The sequence below is a fragment of the Bombyx mori genome, chromosome 19, assembly GCF_030269925.1.
Source record: "Bombyx mori chromosome 19, ASM3026992v2".
Lineage (NCBI taxonomy): Eukaryota > Metazoa > Arthropoda > Insecta > Lepidoptera > Bombycidae > Bombyx > Bombyx mori.
Genome location: NC_085125.1, coordinates 6,512,816 through 6,535,367, shown reverse-complemented (window position 1 = coordinate 6,535,367; position 22,552 = coordinate 6,512,816). Strand labels below are relative to the sequence as shown.

Genomic DNA, 22,552 nt, shown 5'->3' with positions numbered 1-22,552 from the left:
GCTCCAGGAGGAGCGCGAACTCCGCGTTGTAATACGCGGAATCCCTAAAGAGTTAGATGTAGAGCTCGTAAAAGCCGACCTGTTAGAACAAGGCCTACCAGTGAATTCTGTGCACCGTATGCACACCGGTCGCGGTAGGGAGCCATATAATATGGTTCTAGTCGCTCTCCAGCCTACCCCCGAGGGTAAGAAAATCTTTAACACACAGACCGTCTGTAGGCTCTCTGGTATCGCTGTCGAAGCCCCCCATAAAAAAGGCACTCCTAGCCAGTGCCATAACTGTCAATTGTACGGGCACTCTTCCCGTAACTGTCACGCGCGCCCCCGATGTGTTAAGTGTTTGGGCGATCACGCCACGGCCCTCTGCGCTCGCGACCAAAAAACCGCGACGGAACCGCCTAGCTGCGTCCTGTGTCGAACACAGGGTCACCCCGCGAATTACCGTGGTTGCCCCCGAGCCCCGAAAATAAATCGCCGCGTCGCCCGCCAAAACCGCCTCCGAGCTTCCGGCCCAGACATCAAAGCCTCGGCACCCTCTGCGTCGCAGGCTAAGCCAGCGTTCGTTCCGGCGGCGGTGCCCAGTGTCTCGGCCTGGGCAAAACCGCTGCCGTACACGAACACGGCTACAACTCCCTCCTCCGCGATTCGTCCCGCCCCCGCGACTCGTCCCTCTCCCGCGACTTGCCCTCCGACCGCGTCCGACAATCTCGCTTTAGCGATCGACTTCTTTCAGTCGATCAACTTTGAGCGCGTTAACGCTTTGGGCGACGCCATTCGCGCTGCCTCCACTGCACAACACTTTATCGCCGTTGTGCAGGAATACGCCGACGTATACGCGTCATTAAATACGTACGTCCTCCCCTCACTCCGCCGGTAATCAATGGCGTATATAAGTAGAATAAAGCCCCTATCCGTAACGATAGGATTTTTTAACGCTTACGGTCTCGCAAATCAACGTGATCAGGTTTCTGACTTTTTGCGTGACCACCAAATTGATATCTTTTTAGTGCAGGAGACCCTACTTAAGCCCGCGCGCCGTGACCCTAAAATCGCGAACTATAACATGGTCAGGAACGACAGGCTCTCTGCCCGTGGTGGTGGTACCGTCATTTACTATAGAAGAGCCCTGCATTGCGTCCCGCTCGATCCTCCCGCGCTCGCTAATATCGAAGCATCAGTGTGCCGAATCTCACTGACGGGACACGCGCCGATCGTTATCGCGTCCGTTTATCTTCCACCGGATAAGATCGTTCTAAGCAGTGATATCGAGGCGCTGCTCGGTATGGGGAGCTCTGTCATTCTGGCGGGCGACCTAAATTGTAAACACATCAGGTGGAACTCACACACCACAACCCCGAATGGCAGGCGGCTTGACGCGTTAGTCGATGATCTCGCCTTCGATATCGTCGCTCCGCTAACCCCGACTCACTACCCGCTAAATATCGCGCATCGCCCGGATATACTCGACATAGCGTTATTAAAAAACGTAACTCTGCGCTTACACTCGATCGAAGTAGTTTCAGAGTTAGATTCAGACCACCGTCCCGTCGTTATGAAGCTCGGTCGCGCTCCCGATTCCGTTCCCGTCACGAGGACTGTGGTGGATTGGCACACGCTGGGCATCAGCCTGGCTGAATCTGATCCACCATCACTCCCGTTTAACCCGGACTCTATCCCGTCTCCTCAGGATACCGCTGAAGCCATAGACATCTTAACGTCACACATCACCTCGACATTAGATAGGTCATCGAAACAAGTTGTAGCGGAGGACTTCCTTCACCGCTTCAAATTGTCCGACGATATTAGGGAACTCCTTAGAGCTAAGAACGCCTCGATACGCGCCTACGACAGGTATCCTACCGCGGCAAATCGTATTCGAATGCGTGCCCTACAACGCGACGTAAAGTCTCGCATCGCCGAAGTCCGAGATGCCAGATGGTCTGATTTCTTAGAAGGACTCGCGCCCTCCCAAAGGTCTTACTACCGCTTAGCTCGTACTCTCAAATCGGATACGGTAGTAACTATGCCCCCCCTCGTAGGCCCCTCAGGCCGACTCGCGGCGTTCGATGATGACGAAAAAGCAGAGCTGCTGGCCGATACATTGCAAACCCAGTGCACGCCCAGCACTCAATCCGTGGACCCTGTTCATGTAGAATTAGTAGACAGTGAGGTAGAACGCAGAGCCTCCTTGCCACCCTCTGATGCGTTACCACCCGTCACCCCGATGGAAGTTAAAGACTTGATCAAAGACCTACGTCCTCGCAAGGCTCCCGGTTCCGACGGTATATCCAACCGCGTTATTAAACTTCTACCCGTCCAACTCATCGTGATGTTGGCATCTATTTTCAATGCCGCTATGGCGAACTGTATCTTTCCCGCGGTGTGGAAAGAAGCGGACGTTATCGGCATACATAAACCCGGTAAACCAAAAAATCATCCGACGAGCTACCGCCCGATTAGCCTCCTCATGTCTCTAGGCAAACTGTATGAGCGTCTGCTCTACAAACGCCTCAGAGACTTCGTCTCATCCAAGGGCATTCTTATCGATGAACAATTCGGATTCCGTACAAATCACTCATGCGTTCAACAGGTGCACCGCCTCACGGAGCACATTCTTGTGGGGCTTAATCGACCAAAACCGTTATACACGGGAGCTCTCTTCTTCGACGTCGCAAAAGCGTTCGACAAAGTCTGGCACAATGGTTTGATTTTCAAACTATTCAACATGGGCGTGCCGGATAGTCTCGTGCTCATCATACGGGACTTCTTGTCGAACCGCTCTTTTCGATATCGAGTCGAGGGAACCCGCTCCTCCCCACGACCTCTCACAGCTGGAGTCCCGCAAGGCTCTGTCCTCTCACCCCTCCTATTTAGCTTATTCGTCAACGATATTCCCCGGTCGCCGCCGATCCATTTAGCTTTATTCGCCGACGACACGACTGTTTACTATTCTAGTAGAAATAAGTCCCTAATCGCGAAGAAGCTTCAGAGCGCAGCCCTAGCCCTAGGACAGTGGTTCCGAAAATGGCGCATAGACATCAACCCAGCGAAAAGTACTGCGGTGCTATTTCAGAGGGGAAGCTCCACACGGATTTCCTCCCGGATTAGGAGGAGGAATCTCACACCCCCGATTACTCTCTTTAGACAACCCATGCCCTGGGCCAGGAAGGTCAAGTACCTGGGCGTTACCCTGGATGCATCGATGACATTCCGCCCGCATATAAAATCAGTCCGTGACCGTGCCGCGTTTATTCTCGGTAGACTCTACCCCATGATCTGTAAGCGGAGTAAAATGTCCCTTCGGAACAAGGTGACACTTTACAAAACTTGCATAAGGCCCGTCATGACTTACGCGAGTGTGGTGTTCGCTCACGCGGCCCGCACACACATAGACACCCTCCAATCCCTACAATCCCGCTTTTGCAGGTTAGCTGTCGGGGCTCCGTGGTTCGTGAGGAACGTTGACCTACACGACGACCTGGGACTCGAATCAATTCGGAAATACATGAAGTCAGCGTCGGAACGATACTTCGATAAGGCTATGCGTCATGATAATCGCCTTATCGTTGCCGCCGCTGACTACTCCCCGAATCCTGATCATGCAGGAGCCAGTCACCGTCGACGCCCTAGACACGTCCTTACGGATCCATCAGATCCAATAACCTTTGCATTAGATGCCTTCAGCTCTAATACTAGGGGCAGGCTTAGGGACCCCGGTAACCGTACTCGTCGAACTCGACAAAGAGGTCGACGTGCAACCTAACCCATGCATCAGCCCGCTGAGTTTCTCGCCGGATCTTCTCAGCGGGTCGCGATTCCGATCCGGTAGTAGATTCATTCGCGAAACAATTGCTCTTGAGTTGTTAGGTCTCCTTCGGAGGCGCTCGGGCAGTTGTTAGCAAATCCCACCCCTCTTGGCTGAGCCTTTGCTCGCCCACCTGTCCTGGTGAAACTGGAAAGGCCTTCGGGCCACCAGTAAACTTTCAATCATAAAAAAAAAAAAAAAAAAAAAAAAAAAAAAAAAAAAAAAAAAAAAAAAAAAAAAAAAAAAATTAATGTCAATGCTGCTTCTAAATATTTTATCAAAATTCAATGATATACTACCGAACAACGTCTTGATTCAGATTCACGCTTTAATCTCTAGTCTCGTCAACTCTCAACCAAAGCATAATGACGAAGGTCCTACAATGGAACTGTCGTAGTATCAGAAATAAAAAACAAGAAATAATTTATCTATCTAATCAATATAACCCTGTCCTCTTTGCTGTTGCGGAGTCATGGTTGAGACCGGATACTCTGCTTAGGGTGCCCGGGTTCTCGTGTCTCCGCGATGACAGAGACGACGGCTGGGCAGGAACTGCTATCTTGGTCAGAAGAAATATATCTTTTTCTCGCATTACCCTTCCTCCTCATTCCTCAGCAATTAACATTGTGGCAGTTCGCTGCTTTAACATCACAGTGGTCTCAGTGTACATCCCTCACCCTAACAGTAACCTTATTCAAGAATTTTCGACACTCTTAACCTCTCTTCCATGTCCTCTCTTAGTCTTAGGAGATTTTAATATACGCCATACAATGTGGGGTTCTGAGTTATGTGACTCAAATTCCTCATTATTCCTTGATAAACTTGATGAATTAAATTTGTGTCTACTTAATGATGGAACTCCCACCCGTAGAGTATCCCCATCTCAAAGTCCAAGTGCCCCAGACCTGTCCTTGTCCTCTCCCTCTTTAGTTAACTCGATTTCTTGGTCTGTTCTGTCCAACTCCCATGGCAGTGATCATCTTCCAATATTACTAACTCTAGCCGATTCTTCCATCCCATCTTCAATTCCATATGAACCCCTTTTGAAATTCAGACTTAACAAGGCCGACTGGCAAAAGTATTCATCTTTAGTTCAAAATAATCTTGAATCTCTTCCTGATGCAAATGATGAAAATACTCTATTTTTGTACCTAGAATTTTGTTCCATTTTATCCTCCGCTGCCGAACTAACCATTCCCTTAAAGAATTCAGCTTCAAATAAAATTCCCTCACCAGCATGGTGGGATGCTGAATGCTCCCAAATAGTCCAAAAACGCAAGGAGGCTGAGTCTGAATTTTCTAAAATTCTCTCTTTAGAGAATTTCCTAGAATTTCAGAAAATTTCGGCCATCTCTAAAAGATTTTTGCGACAAAAGAAATCTCTTGCTTGGCGTAATTTTTGCGAGTCTCTCTCCCCAAGAACTCCTGCCTCCTTGATTTGGAAAAAAATAAAAGCATTTCGTAAATCACAATCTGATAATAATATTAATTCTAATTTCTTGTCTTGGCTTCCTGATTTTATCTCCAAACTCTGCCCACCCTTTGTGCCTTTTAAACCTTGTCCCTTAATTCCCTCCTCCGCCTCTAATGACCCCATGAATTCCAGCTTCTCATTTGCAGAACTATGCTGTGTTCTTGACAACCTCCGAGATTCAGCCCCAGGTATAGATGGCTTCCCGTACTCTTTTATAAAAAATTTATCTGACTCTTCTAAAAAAATCTTTCTAAATCTTTTAAATCATATATTTCTCTCCAGTTCTATTCCAGCCTCATGGAAAACTCAATTGATAATCCCAATTCTAAAACCAGGCAAGGATCCAGCTCAATCTTGTTCATATAGACCTATTGCTCTCTCGAGTGTGCTAGCTAAAATTATGGAACATTTGATAAAAAATCGTATAGAATGGATAGTTGAAAACAGGTCTATTCTCCCTAATAGTCAGTTTGGCTTTAGACGAGGTTACGGAACATTGGACAGCCTGAGCCTCCTCACTTCAGATATTCGTGTTGCATTCTCTCAAAATCGTCATGTTATAGCAGTTTTTCTAGATATTTCCTCTGCATACGACAATGTTGACCTTCATTTACTTAGACAAAAACTTATTAACCTGAATATGCCTCCTAGAATTGTGAATTTTATCTTCAATTTGTTTTATGACAGATCTATTATAGTTCGCATCTTAGGTGAAAATTCTTCTCATCGGACCTGGAAAGGTCTGCCTCAGGGTTCTGTTCTCAGTCCTCTGCTTTATAATATTTACACTGCTATTTTAGATACTACTGTGAACCGTTTTTGCCGTATCCTCCAATATGCTGACGATATTGCCCTCTATACCATATCTAATTCTTTCTCACAAGCTTGTAATTGTCTAAATTCTGCTTTGTTTAACCTGAATTCTTGGTTGAATGATCACTGCTTATCCCTGTCCATCCCTAAATGTTCTGCGGTTGCTTTCTCCCGTAAGAGAGTTATCCCTGAAATAAATATTGAAATTTGTAACCAATCTATTCCAGTCTTGAGTAAAGTTAAGTTTTTGGGCATTTTCTTGGATTCTAAACTCTCCGGTGTTCACCATTTAAACTATATCTGCAATAAAGTTGAGAAGAGCATCAATGTTCTACGCGCACTCTCTGGTGTTAAGTGGGGTTCACATCCTTACAGCCAGAAGCTTCTTTATAATGCTTTAATTAGAAGTCACTTTGACTATGGTTGCTTTGTTTTGGAGCCTTGTAATAAAATGGCACTTACAAAACTAAATCGTATTCAATCAAAATGCCTCAGAATCATCTCTGGCGCCATGAAATCTTCCCCTATAAATGCCCTACAAGTTGAATGTTTTGAACCTCCTTTAGCCTTGCGTAGACAGTTTCTAGCTGATAGATTTTTCTACAAAGTAATTTCTCTCTCAAACCACCCCCTTTTAGCTCTACTTTCCCAACTTGCTCAACTGACCGAAACCTCTAGATACTGGCGTCATAAATCTGTACCTCCTCTTGTCAACTCGTATAAGAAACTGCAAAATTTAGCTTCTCCAATTTCTCAATATGATAAATTCCCCCTCTTTCTTTTCTCTTTTGACTGTCTTTTATTTCGTCCCACTACCTTCTTGAATATTGGGATCCATAAAGACTCCCCAGGAGCAAATTTACAATTTCAGAACATAGTACAACTACAATGGCCTAATCATTATCACCTATTCACTGATGCATCTAAACTATCCCAAAATGGTCCTGTAGGTGCTGCGGTATGGATCCCCAAGTTTAAAATCTCCCTAAAATACAAACTCCCTCAGACTTCCTCTGTGTACTCTGGTGAAGCTGTTGCTCTTTTAGAAGCAGCTCTTTTTATTAAAACCCGCGGTCTAAGTAAATCGATAATTTTTTCGGACTCCTTAAGCTGTCTTCAAGACATAACTAAATTTCCATCGCATTCAAAAGTCAATTTTGAAATTATATTAAAAATTAAAGAAACTCTGTTTCAATGTCACTGCTCCGGACTTGATGTCACTCTCGTCTGGATCCCAAGTCATAGCGGAATTTGTGGGAATGAGCTTGCTGACTCCTGTGCCAAGGAGGCTGTTGTTATGGGCTGTAACAAGTATAACAAAATTTTTCCTCGAGATTTACATTCTTGGGCAAAATCTGATATGCTTCAATCTTGGAATGAAAGCTGGCAGATTTCTCGTCAGTCAGTAGGTAAGCATTATGGTAACTTGCAACCGACCCTGCCCTCTAAGCCTTGGTTTTCCTCCCACTGCCATCTTCCTAAAAAAATTGTCTCAGCTATAATCCGTCTTAGACTTGGCCATGTTTGCTCCCCTGTTTTTCTTGCCAAAATTAGAGTCCGTGACCATTCTCTTTGTGAGTGTGGATTAGATGAGGGTACCCTGGATCACATTTTCTTCGACTGCCCCAATATCGTATCCCCTCTTTATGATATCCTTCCCAATGACATTCCCCGACCTATTAATATTAATTGTTTATTAACTTTAGTCTATTCTAAACATGTAAATATTCTGTGTAAATTTTTATCTGCTAATAATATTTATCTCTAAAGTAGTTAGTCTAACATATATTTGTTTGTGCTGTTCTTAAAACCACAGATTCGCGTATGGAAAAACCGACCAAATTTACTTGTATATAGATTTAGTAATTTTTTCCCTCTCTAAGCACCTGTCATTTTTGTAAATACTTTGACATTGGCAAAATCAATGCGAAAGGCGTTGGAGCCAAATTATCTAAAAGAAGAAGAAAAAAGTTATCCCAGAGTAAATGTGACCCGTGTCTTTTTACTACCTTACTGGAGGTAGGACCTCTTGTGAGTCCGCGCGGGTAGGTACCACTGCCCTGCCTATTTCTGCCGTGAAGCAGTAATGCGTTTCGGTTTGAAGGGTGAGGCAGCCGTTGCAACTATACTTGAGACCTTAGAACTTATATCTTAAGGTGGGTGGCGCATTTACGTTGTAGATGTCTATGGGCTCCAGTAACCACTTAACACCAGGTGGGCCGTGAGCTCGTCCACCCATCTAAGCAATAAAAAAAAATAAGATTAGTGATTTGAAAAACACACACCAAAAAAACATGGGAAAAAATACAGAGTCACAGAGAGAGCAACTCCGTTTCAACTTTCTGCAAACGACATGACCACTTACCAGCTTCTCCAACTTTCAACATCTGTCGGTCCGTTCAGTAAAGTTAATACTACTTGACAACGTGCGGAGCGCGCAAGCATCATGGTAATCTATACTAATATATAAATCTACAGTGGTTTTTACGGATGTTCCGTAATAACTACTGAACCATGCATCCGATTGACTTGAAACTTGGTATCCATGTAGAAAATACATGTACTTAATGGATAGGCTAATATTTATATGAGTTTTGGACTCCCTACACCAGTTGCGGGGGCGTTAATAATGAGAATCTTTGTGGGGGTGAGAAATAATAATGTTAATTTTGAATGCCCAGCGAAGCGGACGGGTACAGGTAGTTGTACATAAGTTGTCTCATTTTATAGTTACTAATATGAAGTTGCAGTTGTAACGTCTCAAAATAAATTTATTCGTGACATACAGATGTTTTAGGAACATATTCTTAACATTTAAATTGTTATTCGTTTAAGTGAACTAATGAAAGTTTGCCATGCAGCCACGACATCAGGATAACATATTTTTAAATTATTGATCTAATCAAGACTTTAAGGACAAAAGAGAACCGAAACATGGATTAACGTATTCTTCTTCTCAATCGTGTCACTCTTGACAGAGTGGTCAGACTTGACAGATTAACGTATATGTAATTGTAAAAACAGATCCGAACAATTATCCGTGTGTACATACATCAAACATTTGAGAATTGATTACGAGGAAATTTTAACTCGTCGGGAAATTATGATAAAGATATAATATATTGTTTGCGTATTGTTGTGTTGTTATTAAAATAGTTGTCATCATTTGTAGATAAAACTCCCGCTATTATTAGAATAGTGGTTTTGAATATTACTAAGTTAATTCAAATAGATATCATCAATTTTATTACACTAGGTAAGCCGTAAAATATTGTGCATTCATACTATCTGTTCTATTAGAAGATATAAGGTATACATAAATTTTTATGATACGAATCAAATATAACAACTAGAAGCCATAAAGTTGTCGGCATCAGGAACGGATATAAAATACTTTTTTGCAATTTGTTTTGTGTGTTCTTTCGTCTCTTTCTTGGATACCCTGTACTATCTATACCCTGTATTTTCACGTTAGGATGATGTTAAGTTTTCAACGTGCAATACACACTTGCAATTTGATGCCAGCTTTGATTTTCATTGACAATAATAGACAGAGCAGCTTACAATACACAATACAATTGATGTTAAACAAATGTATAGAATGTATATTTTTATAGAACAGATATGACAGCATGATTTGTGAACATTTGAGTCAGTTTTCAATTACTTTAGTGCCGTACCTAAAATCAGTACCTACTTATATCGTGACACAAATATCAACAAAAAATCTCCTTCTTCTTTTATTTTTTTTTTATTTTTATTGCCCTTGTAAGCAGACGAGTTAGTTTCTTGCGATACCATTGTTGCCAGTGTTGAGTATGTATAAATCTTCAATTATAAGAAATATATACATGTTTCGTTAAACGATAAATGATATGAAGTGAAATGACTGGGGAGGAATGAATCAATTGGGGTCAATATAAATGAAACAAGATAAGATGGGATGAAATAATTCTTAGTAAAATTTTGATTATTTAACTGACATATTTTTGGGCAATTTGGAAGAACCCGAGAGACCACGTCCAGCGGCTTTGTTTCGTTTTCCCGTAGCTATGCACTTCCACAAATGCTAATCGTTTAATAAACTACAATTAGAACACAGTATACAGAAAATAAAGCAGCTTACAGAGCTTGGCTTCTCCTGTTCCCACAAAAAACTTCAACCAGTACATAAACTCATATATCGGTGATAATGCGGAGAAGACAATTTTATATAGATAGATCATTTATATAGATTATGTAGATATATCAGTTCACTTGGTATTCAATTGTTTCCGGAGCCCGTAGAGCGCAACGTGAATGCTGTTAGACACCTTGAAACAATAACCTGAAACTCCACTCTTCGAACCGGCACGCATGTCGGCTTTGCAATGCAATACGTCTTATCATCACTAAATGTCTTCTCAATCATAAAAAAAACACTAAATGCGACATATGATCACTAAGCTCGTATAGTAATGCGCCACACCCACCTTGAGATAAAAGTTCTAAGGTCTCAGTATAGTTACAACGACTACCCCACCCTTCAAACCGAAACGCATTACTGCTTCACGGCAGAAATAGGCGGGGTGGTGGTACTTACCCGTGCGGACTCACAAGAGGTCCAGTAACCACAATATGAGAGAGAGAGGAGTGAGTGTTGAGATGACGGCTGATAGAAGAGAATGGAAGAGAAAAATTAGCTTTGACGACCCCACCTAGTGGGATAAGGTAGATATCCGAGAACGCTATTGGCATTCTCCAATAAATGTTTTGTCGTCTTTTTTTTTAACTTTATTGATGCACAAAACAAATTACAATACAAATTTAAAAAGTCGTCGTGGCCTAAAAGATAAGACTTCCGGTGCATTCGTATGAAGCGATGGATGCACCGGTGTTCGAATCCCGCAGGCGGGTACCAATTTTTCTAATGAAATACGTACTCAACAAATGTTCACGATTGACTTCCACGGTGAAGGAATAACATCGTGAAATAAAAATCAAACCCGCAAAATTATAATTTGCGTAATCACTGGTGGTAGGACCTCTTGGGAGTCCGCACGGGTAGGTACCACCACACCGCCTATTTCCGCCGTGAAGCAGTAATGCGTTTCGGTTCGAAGGGTGGGGTAGCCGTTGTAACTATACTGAGACCTTAGAACTTATATCTCGAGGTGGGTGGCGCGTTTACGTTGTAGACGTCTATGGGCTCCAGTGACCACTTAACATCAGGTGGGCTGTGAGCTCGTCCACACATCTAAGCAATAAAAAAAAAAATTACAGTACATATTAGCTAAATCGCATAAGTAGTACCTAGATCTAAACTGGATTGCAATCTAAATAATATGTGCACTCAGCAAAATCATATTAATGTGCATAGTTTTGGCTATTGAAAACACGATTTAAATTACAAATATTGATAACTAGGCATTGTTAAATAGGATATCCTTCACACATCTGACAAATACCCTGAGTCTAGGTTCAAAGATATCAAGTTACCGTGACATTTAGCCAGATCAACACGAAGAGATTGTATTGTTCTCGAAACGTAAGCCAATATTGAGGAAGTAGGTAAAAGAAATCGAGGTCGTTTACCTTTTGATTAATAGATAATAGGTTATAGTCACAATATTTATTATATTGCATAGATAAGTGAACGAGCCCAGGTCCCATCTAGTACTATTTGGATACCGGAACTGATCACGAATCTACCTTGAGATATGAAGTCGCATGAACTGATTCGCGACAGAATTAGGTACAGTTGTGTTTTCTACTCGTAGGAGTTTGTGATACCCCCTCCTTCTTTTCCTCACGTCGTTCTTTTACTGATGAGGACCGTGGCTCCGATCAAAACGCTGCAACAAACGCCTCCACATACTACGATCTTCGGTCATTTGAGAATCTATTGCATTTTGAGTTCTTCGTTCACCTTGTCTGACCAAAGTCGGATACCATCAGCGAATACACTTTTTGGGTACTTTTTATTATTAAACTAATGCCGCCATTAAGTGAACATATTATTATGTTAATAAGTATTTTATTAAAAAAATGGTACCTACGTGTAGAATGAGATTTGAACATCGGCACAATCGCATCGCTAAACACGAGTACACCGGACAACTTAGCCGTTAGGTCATGACCCCTTCAAATTCGACTCGTAAGTTCATTTCATATACATAATATATATACACATATTTTTAATCGATTTTTACAATTCATAATTCAGAAGCTTATATACCTATAAACCGTTTATTCGTTATTAAATTCTAGGGATATCGCAGCTCAACTCTGCATCGCAAGCTGCAAACGACATAGTCTCTTGGAAGCTGCCAACATTAAGCGTGTTATGTTTTGTTATGGCGCTCGTAACTTGCCAGAGAAATACGTTATGACGCACATTTTGTTTGTAGAACATTCGTTTTGCAAACGTGTTTCTGTAACGAATAATTTTTATCAAAACTAGAGGTCCCGCAGTAGTCGAAATTCGACTATAATTAATTGGAATTGTAAGTTTGTACACTATTACGATTGTATTTTATACTTCTATAATCACAAATTTCGTCAAGGCTACTCTATAAAAAAATATTAATAAAGACAAACAATTTTTTAATCTAATCTCAATTTGATCACAGACGTCAAGAACAAAAGTTTGACAATAAATAGTATGCATGCGTGTGTGCGTCAAATACGTGGTATGTAGTGTGTGTAATGTTTTCTTTATTGATTTAATGTATCTTTTATGCATTATTTAAAAAAATATTAGCATTGTGCACTTCTTCTCTATATTCTCTATAAGTGTGGAAAATTTCATACTCCTCCGTCCGCGCAATTTTCGTAAAAAGGGATACAACGTTTTTGCTTCACGCATTAATATATAGATAGTTTGTGAATAAGGTTTCGCTGATATATTTTTTTTTAATTTTGAGAGGAAACGAGAAATTTTCCGATATATTTATAAATAGCCTATGGCAATCTTTATCCCTGAATAGGTAACAAATTCACGCGAATTTCATTTCCTGTCGATAAGCGTCTATTGGTTGCTCTTTTTCCTGAAATTGTATGTGGAAAATTTTTATTGTGTAAATATTTGTCGCTGTAGCAAAATATTTGAAATGAAACGGAAAGTATGATAATATTCTATTCAGAATTCTCTTTCTTATTTATAAATGGTTTTACGATCCATAGCAAGTCTGAAATCGATCAACCCTGGAAATTGACCATTGATAGGAAAGGCGGGATAGGAAGCAGTAGTTCATACCATAAGCCATAACCATACCGTTTTTATTCCACTGGCTTGCTAACCGAGCTCATGGCTAATCTTGGTGTAAACGGAATACCGTATGACGAACGACGAGTTACAGACATCATCATTACAAGAATGTTGCAACTCAAGTCGAAGGTCAACCGAAAGGTCATCACGATAACGTAATTTAATTATGATAAACATCATCATAACTTAATTACGTTCATATAACTTAACTATACTTGAGACCTTAGAACTTGTATCTCAAGGTGGGTGGCGCATTTACTTTGTGGATGTCTATGGGTTCCAGTAACCACTTAACACCAGGTGGGCTGTGAGCTCGTCCACCTATCTAAGCAATAAAAAAAATATATATATATATCCATAATATGGGATTAAGACGCCTGGCATATTCGCATTGTGTAATAAAACTTTACTCCTGTTTCTAACTCTGTAACGCCTTCCATTGCGGGTTGATGAACGCGATATCAACTAGATCCAAAATTGAAATTGATCGGGCATTTTGTTAGGACGTGCATAATTATAAACAGTTTAGCCTATATATTTTATAATTTTTTTTAACATCATACTTTGACAACGTAACTAAGGACTCGCGACATATTAGTGTACACAGCAATCATAGAGATATTGCTCACAGAACTTTACATTATTAACACGTAGCTGACCCGGCAGACTTCTTAGTGCCTAAATCGATAAATAATAGACTAAAACTTTTGTATAAAATAAACTTAAAAAAAACCAAAGGAATCTGTTGTTAGACAGGGGACACATCAAAGGAAAAATAAAATTGTTTGTTTCTATATAATTCCGAGCATTTTCATATTTATCTAACTTATAAACCTTCTCTGGACTAAGACAATTAATTCAAGACCAAAATTAGCCAAATCGGTCCAGCCGTTCTCGAGTTTTAGCGAGACTAACGAACAGCAATTCATTTTTATATATATAGATAGTTTTTTTTTGCACAGTAGAAAATCGCCGGATCCCCACCCGCATGGCAGGTAGGGTTATGTGGGAGTCGAACCTCACTAAAACTCCTGCCGCTTACAGCCGGCGCCCTACTCCGGACCGGGCGGGAACCCAGTCGGAGCTATTGAGACAGCAGCAGACACACACCTTTTCAGCGATAAAGTTGATTATCTACTATCTAATAGTCCAGATAAATCCGATAACCTTTCCGCGCAGTTGCCTTACGATTTTTCCTACACGAGCTGAACCTAAGAAGTATAGGAGGTGTTATAAGTTATGAATTATGCAACTGTGCTCATTTTTCGTTGCGTCAATGGGCAGATGAGTACACAGTTCATCTGCGAACGGTTATGCTGCCGCCCATCTTGAGACTTGAGGTTCAAGTCAATTTAGTTTGAGACAATGATTAATCTACCTCACAAATCTGAACCCAAGACTATTACACTGCTGTAACGAACACGACACAGCTATCGATCTTCATGCATCGTCTGATGCGAGTATTCGTCATATCTGTCATCACTAATAACGTTTTAGAAATTTTTCAACATTACATTTTATCGGTTTTCGCGAATTGTAGATATAATTGAAACTAGTTTAAAGTTAAATAGAACGAGAAAATAACGTATAAAAAATGTCGGCATACTGTGCGAAAATACGCAAAATAATTTTACAGAAAATGACTTTAATTTCCGTAGAAATTATACCCAAGTAACAATATATTTTACATATATTCTGAGAAAATCACTTAAATATATTAGTTTACACTTACTATGAGATGTAGACAATGTGTTAAACATTTATTTAGATTATAAATGTTGAGTGAGCAGCCCGCAGCGGTCTGGGCGACCGGCACATGTGTCTGAAGTGAGAAATGAAACACTATTAATCCCATTCGCTATGTTACTCCGGAACATATTACTTTATTACCTCATACCCTTGGCTAACGTAGGACGAACAATATTTATTTAAAGGCTAACGCTAACAAATACATTGAAATTAGAATATAAGAGTTTACTCGGCTATTGAAGTCATCGTGGCCTAACGGATAAGACGTCCGGTGCATTCGTGTTGAGCGATGCACCGGTGTTCGAATCCCGCAGGCGGGTACCAATTTTTCTAATGAAATACGTACTCAAAAAATGTTCACGATTGATTTCCACGGTGAAGGAATAACATCGTGTAATAAAAATGAAACCCGCAAAATTATAATTTGCGTAATTACTGGTGGTAGGACCTCTAGTGAGTCCGCACGTGTAGGTACCACCACCCTGCCTATTCCTGCCGTGAAGCAGTAATGCGTTTCGGTTTGAAGGGTGGGGTAGCCGTTGTAACTATAATTGAGACCTTAGAACTTATATCTCAAGGTGGGTGGCGCATTTACGTTGTAGATGTCTATGGGCTCCAGTAACCACTTAACACCAGGTGGGTTGTGAGCTTGTCCACTCATCTAAGCAATAAAAAAAAATTAAAATATTACTCGGCTCTTGTTGACGTAATAAAATAGACAAGAGAGGAAAAGTAGACAACCTAGACAATATTAGTTGCAACAAATATAACTAGCAATGCTGCACAAACGGCTCGTAGCATTAATAATAAGGTGTATGAGTGAACAGTACTAGCGAACGTATGACTCGGTATTAGTTTGCAACGTAGAATTTTGATCTTAAAACTAAGCCCCTCGCTCTAAATCTGAATTAAAGACGATACTGGAAGCTGACGATACTCAATCTACCACTGAGTTAGCAACAACTTTCCAAGAATCATCAAACCAACGTTGGCCCCTTTTACGTCAAATGTTTTGGCAATTCTTTTTGATTATTCTAGGCGGTCATTGCGTTAGTTAGACCCTCTTTCAACAATTAGTTAAGTCTGTAAATGACACTTTCAGAACCTGGTCCCTCGGTTGTTGGGGGTGGCCGGCGCGTTAAGCCGGCTACTGCCCAACGTCAGGGAGCCTGACCAGGTGACGCGCCGTCTTTATACGGGGGTGGTGCGGTCAATGGCCCTATACGGGGCACATGTGTGGTGCCAGTCCCTGGCCGCGGGGATGGCGAAGCTGCTGCAACGGCCGCAACGCACCATCGCGGTAGGGTCATCCGTGGTTATCGCACCATCTCCTTTGAAGCAGCGTGTGTACTGGCTGGGACGCCGCCTTGGGTTCTGGGAGCGGAGGCGCTCGCCGCTGACTATCAGTGGCGGGCTGACCTTCGTGCCCGGGGCGTGGCGCGTCTCAGCCTCAGTGTGGTCAGAGCGCGGAGGGCCCAATCTCGGCGGTCGTGCTGGAGTCATGGTCCAGACGGCTTGCTGATCCTTCGGCTGGTCGTAGGACCGTCGAGGCCATTCGCCCGGTCCTTGTGGAGAGGACGCCTCACTTTCCGGCTCACGCAGGTGCTCACTGGGCATGGTTGCTTCGGTGAGTTCCTGCACCGGATCGGAGCCGAGCCGACGGCAGAGTGCCACCATTGTGGTCGCAACTTGGACACGGTGGAGCTTGGCGGACTTGGACACACGCTCGTTGCCTGCCCCGCATGGAAGGGGTGGTGCCGTGTCCTCGTCCCAAAAATCGGAAACGACTTGTCGTTGCCGAGTGTTGTGGCATCGATGCTCGGCGACGACGAGTCGTGGAAGGCGATGTTCAACTTCTGCGAGTGCATCATTTCGCAGGAGGCGGCGGGGCGCATGAGAGACGCACAATCCCGCCGCCGTCGAGCGGGGGCCAGGGAGGCGGATGTCGCCCAAGCCCTGGCCCTCTAAATGTTTCGGGTCCCCCTCACATGTCGGTCTGGGGACTGGCGAGGGGGGCCTAAGAAGACGACGTGCAAGCTGCTCTGCACGCGTTTTACGCAAGAGCATCCGGGTGATGGAAGGCCGGCTATCCTCGACCCACGCTGGTTCTGGTCCAGCGGGGTATTCCGTAGGATAGCTCACTCTAACTGGCGATATCTAGGCGGGCTTCGGATAGCCTGCCAACCGAGAGGGATGGTGGTCGTGGCACCGATGACCGCCAGTCCGGCGTCCCGAGGGGGAGGGTGTTGGGAGAGATGTGCTCCGCACTAAACGCTTCACTTTTCCCCCTTTGCCTCTTCATGAGTTCTGTCTCATACGAGGTTTGGACGTTGGTTGTTGAGCGACAGGAGGTTTTAGTCAGTTCGACTCTGACATGCCCCGCCCTCCATTCCCAGTTGAGGGCGGAAGACCGGCGATTTCCTCCTGACCAAAAAAAAGGCTCTAAATGAAAACTTACCTCCAAAAAGTCATGGTCACTGTTTGGTGGTCTAGTTTTATTTATTTATTGCTTATATGGGTCGACGCGCTCACAGCTCACCTGATGTTAAGTGGTTACTGGAGCCCATAGACATCTACAACGTAAATGCGCCACCCACCATGAGATATAAGTTCTAAGGTATTAAGTATAGTTACAACGGCTGCTCCGCCCTTCAAACCGAAACGAATTATTGCTTCACGGCTGAAAGAGACGGGGTGGTGGTACCTACCTGCGTGGACTCACAAGAGGTCCTACCACCAGTAACGATAACGATTCTTACCTAATGGCACCAGAATTACTACGGATGTGTAGTGTGAAAAACTGGACGCATTTGGTTAATCGCTCATCTCAGCTGCTCTTATTTAACAATGATACATCGATACGATGAGTGCATATTTTGATTGATAGAAAAAAACTAATAAAAAATGACATTAATTTTCTGTAGATACAGTACGACAATTTCATAGATAACGGACCCTATATGTTGCACCTTTAGAGTTATAGAGGCCTACTTATTTCGACTTTTTGAATTTCGACTTTAATTCAAAAATTGACCTAGAACGACCCTTTCCAGCGACTCTTATTAACGAACCTTATAATATATGTCGTACCTTTAGAGCTATAGAGACCTATTTCGATTTTTTTGAATTTCGACTTTCATTCAAAAATGGACCTAAAACGACCCTTTCCAGCGACTCTTATTAATCAAATGACCAAAAGTAGCTTAAAAATGACAAACATATCCATCGGTCTCTTTCACTCCGTCCCCTTCCTCTACGTCTTTTCGGCTTGAAAACTTTATTCGACGTTTTCCAAAAAACACATTTTTTTGGTTGGGTCTATATAATTCTATATAATTCCGGGAGTGGACCGGTACTGCCTCCGTCGAACAGCTGTTCCTGCTGGCTGCTGATAGAAATGAATACAGGATGCTAACGCCCAACCTTCCGGATTGAAGAGGCACTGGAAGAAGAAGATATAATTCTATAGGCGCGATGTGTTCTGCTGTGCAAATTTATATAATACAAATCTATACTAAATATAGTAGACGTATTTGATATTGAATTGTAACATTAGCAGAAACTGTAACAGCTGTTTCGAGATTAATTAATTCTATGTAGTGCTCACGATGACAAGGGTTATATCATTAGTCGTTCTGGATACAGTGACCCTTGAAGCATATGAATACGTGAAAAGGACATTGTTTTGTTACGCAGAGCACAGCGCCTTACGTATTCAAGACCTTGTTAAGATTTTTAGGCTAGTAAATAACGAAGTGTTTTAATTTTTTTTACGACATTCAAATTATTTTATTACTTAACATTCGACATTCGCATGCTTACACACATCTTTCTGCCTATAATATTATATTTATAAATTCTAATTGTACTTTTTGTTATTATTTCAAACTACCTGACCCGGCAGACTTCGTAGTGCCTTAATCGATAAATAAAAGACCTAAACTTTTGTATAAAATAAACTTAAAACAAATAAAAGGAATCCCTGTCCGACGCGGCGACGGGGTGACGGGGCACTCATCAAAGAAAAAACAAAATTGTTATTTTTATTTAATTCCGAGCATTTTCATATTTTTAAACCTTCTCTGGACTTCCACAAATAATTCAAGAGAAAATTAGCCAAATCGGTCCAGCCGTTCTCGAGTTTTAGCGAGACTAACGAACAGCAATTCATTTTTATATATATAGGTATAGATAAGAATTCAATGTGAACCTGTAAAAGACTGAGTTTCTCGCCAGATTTTCTCAGTGGGTCGCGTTTCCGATCCGCTGGTAGATTCTGCGAAGCACGGCTCTTGCTAGGGTTCGTGTTAGCAACGTCATCAGGTTTGAGCCCCGTGAGCTCACCTACTAGCCCGGTGACGCTGACATGGTCTCTCTACCATCAGCATAGGTAGGGGAAAAAAAGATATAACATTTCATATATTTATTTATTTGGGAAACCAAAGTACAATACAAACATATAATATTTAAAAAAATAGCTAAAACAATAACCAAATATGTTTCCACCATCAAAATCACATATAAGTAGAAAGTGAACAAAGGAAGAAAAAAAAAAGAAAAATTTAGAAATTTTAGTTTACGTAAAAAAAAAACAAAAGCAACACAATACGCACATATTAATATGTTCATGTCTATTTTTATGTAGTTTTTTTATTGCTAAGATGAGTGGACGAGACCACGGTCCATCACCTGAGTCCATAGACATCCACAACAAAAATGCTGCCACCCACCTTGAGACATGAGGTCTAACTCTGAGTTTTTACAGCACGGCTATCCCACCCTTGTCCACTGTATCTACCCATACGGTCTCGCAAGACGCGTTTCCACCAGTATTAACGCAAATTATACATAACTTTTGCTGGTTTTATTTTTATTACACGATGTTATTCCTTCACCGTGGAAGTTATTCTTGAATATTAGTTAAATATGTATTTCAATACAAAAATTGCTACCTGCCTCCAGGATTCGAACAAAACCGACATATAGGATATGGCAATATCAATTTGCACATGAAATTGGAGACTTACGTTATACATATTTCTAATCATATGTATTATCAGATATCATTTTATAATTAATAAAACTGTCGAAATATATTGAAAGCCTATGCCTATATAAACCTATCTGTAACATAAAAACATTGGTTGGAACGATTACGTGAATCTTTCTCAATCGGAAACAAATCACGAAAATAGCTCTAATATGATTCCAATTTCTTAAATCGATAACGATACCAACACGAACAAGCACCCACACACGCAGCAATCCTTTCGAACACAATCCCAGGAGCAGTGGTTTCCAAAAATAGCGTTTTCCTCGTATTATTGTATCACTTAACTCGACATTACGACCGAGAATCGTTTGCAACAGTAGATTTACGTACCCCGCATAAAAAGTTGGGCCGTTCGTAGGCACCTGGTGCTTTCATCGGCATCGCGGTACCGCTCGTAAAATAATCACAAAACCGCGTTTGATTCATATAAAGTTTTTGAATAGAATCGTGTATAAAACATTCGTAATGGATGTGCGAAGTTTGACCGTGCGTCTTTTCGTTCGCCTTCATAGTCACGTATGGAAACGTTCATCTGGTTTTTAGGCGAATACGATTAACCTATATACGTGGATATTTTTTTACGTAAGTTGAAAAAAGGCGAACCAATGATAAGATCTTTTCCTTTATTGGAACAACGATTTTTTAAAATTCGATGTACTTCTTTAGTAAAATTAAACGTTCCACGTTCTTCTGATTTAATATCTAATTTAACATTTAACAACTGTAATTTACGAATGAAAATATTATGCATACAAGAAAATTAAGTAAAACCCGCGACACTATTCAGGAATGAAAACGATTAGACCAACGAGATGAATTTGGAGTTTACAAAAATACTATGAATTATGTTGATTGAAGTGTAAAAATATAATTTTAGATTCATACATTCTTCCATTATTTCAAACTTTAATTATATATTTATGGTAGGCAGCGGCTTGGCTCTGCCCCTGGCATTGCTGACGTCCATGAGCGACGGTCACCACTTACCATCAGGTGGGCCGTATGCTCGTCTGCCTACAAAGGCAATAAAAAAATATATATAAATACTTACATATATTTGATAATTTTGCTACAGATTACAACGCTACTATAAATTACATGTAGCTTAAGAATTTAGTTAGATATTTTGTAGCGTTCATTTAATTTTAACATTGTGGATCGGTAGAGGCGCCTGTTCGGTGCTTAAATTAACATTAATGATAATGAATGCGGGCCTGTATTGATCTCACATTAGCCCACAACTCGATATCCACGCTAAACCTTTTACCGAAAAATTGAGATATTTTATAGGATTACCTTAAATTTACTTTGTTTATTTTTTTTTTAATTGAAAGAAACATTTTTAGAGTTAGTGGATTGTTTTTAATGTTAAACTAAATAATAGAATGTTTTAATCTTTGCGCGGCAATTTTTTTGTCTGATCATTAGCGCGTTTCTCTGTTACAGATCCTCTAAGTTGATATCGGCGTAGGGCAGTCTAACGATTACAGTACAATTAAAAATCAAGACGCCGTAAGCCACGTCTGCTTTGACAATAGTTAGAAAAAAATAACTAATATCGGCACAGAATGTTAAATAAATTTCAAACTGATACTCCTTAATCTTCTGAATCAATCTGAATCTTCCTCAACTGATACTTGTTAATTATTTGTTAACGAAAATAAACGATTTTTTTATTGTTTCAGAAAAATGGAAAAGATGAAGTTCTGCATTCACCTGCTCCTAAGTTTTTTAGGTAAGTTAAATATAAGAAGTACTTAATATTTCTCCCACACTAACATCTTTAGACGTTGTGAATAAAATAACAGGTTGAATCATGTTGTTGGATCACAATCCTGCCGACCAGCTTTAATAACCTAAATGGTCTCACAGTATTGCACTCTCATATAACTTCACATAATGCAAATGATACTTGATTATAATTATAATTTATTATAATGCATGCATGCTAATTATAATTTATTATAATGATTATATTATAATGCAAATGATAATGAGAACTTGTAGATACAATAAAGATTAGAGTACTTCTATGCAATAAAGTAATTTTGGTCACCTTTGAAAACGATACGAAATAGGCAGCACCAATACGCGCGCGGAACATGCCCTAACACCAGACATAGTAGAGGAAATGAGGAAGGAAATTAATCTTAGAAAACTACTTCTACTAGGTTGACAGGGACTTCGATGTATAGAGGGAGGGTGATAAGTATCGGTAATATCAGTAAGTCGTATACTATGCTTTCGAATGACATTAAATAAATATTTAAAAAAATACTAATGACGAATTATGGCCAAGTCCTTGGAGACGTTTACTTGGAAAAACAGCTATTCCGTAAAATAAAAAGTAACAATTTTCAGGAGTGCCTCACACATTATAACTTAACTTAATTAACGTCTTGAGAGGTA

At 41.1% G+C, this 22,552-nt stretch overlaps 1 protein-coding gene across 4 annotated transcripts in view; it reads left to right on the top strand.

The window, feature by feature from the left end:
• The window catches only part of LOC101743862 (cell adhesion molecule Dscam2), a 220,631-nt gene that overhangs the window by 35,293 nt on the left and 162,786 nt on the right, over window positions 1-22,552 (top strand). For all 4 annotated transcript variants that reach the window (XM_062673973.1, XM_038017526.2, XM_038017525.2 and 1 more), the window contains exon 2: window positions 21,829-21,878. In XM_062673973.1, coding sequence (XP_062529957.1) covers window positions 21,829-21,878 — 50 coding nt within the window. The remainder of the gene's footprint in view (window positions 1-21,828; window positions 21,879-22,552) is intronic.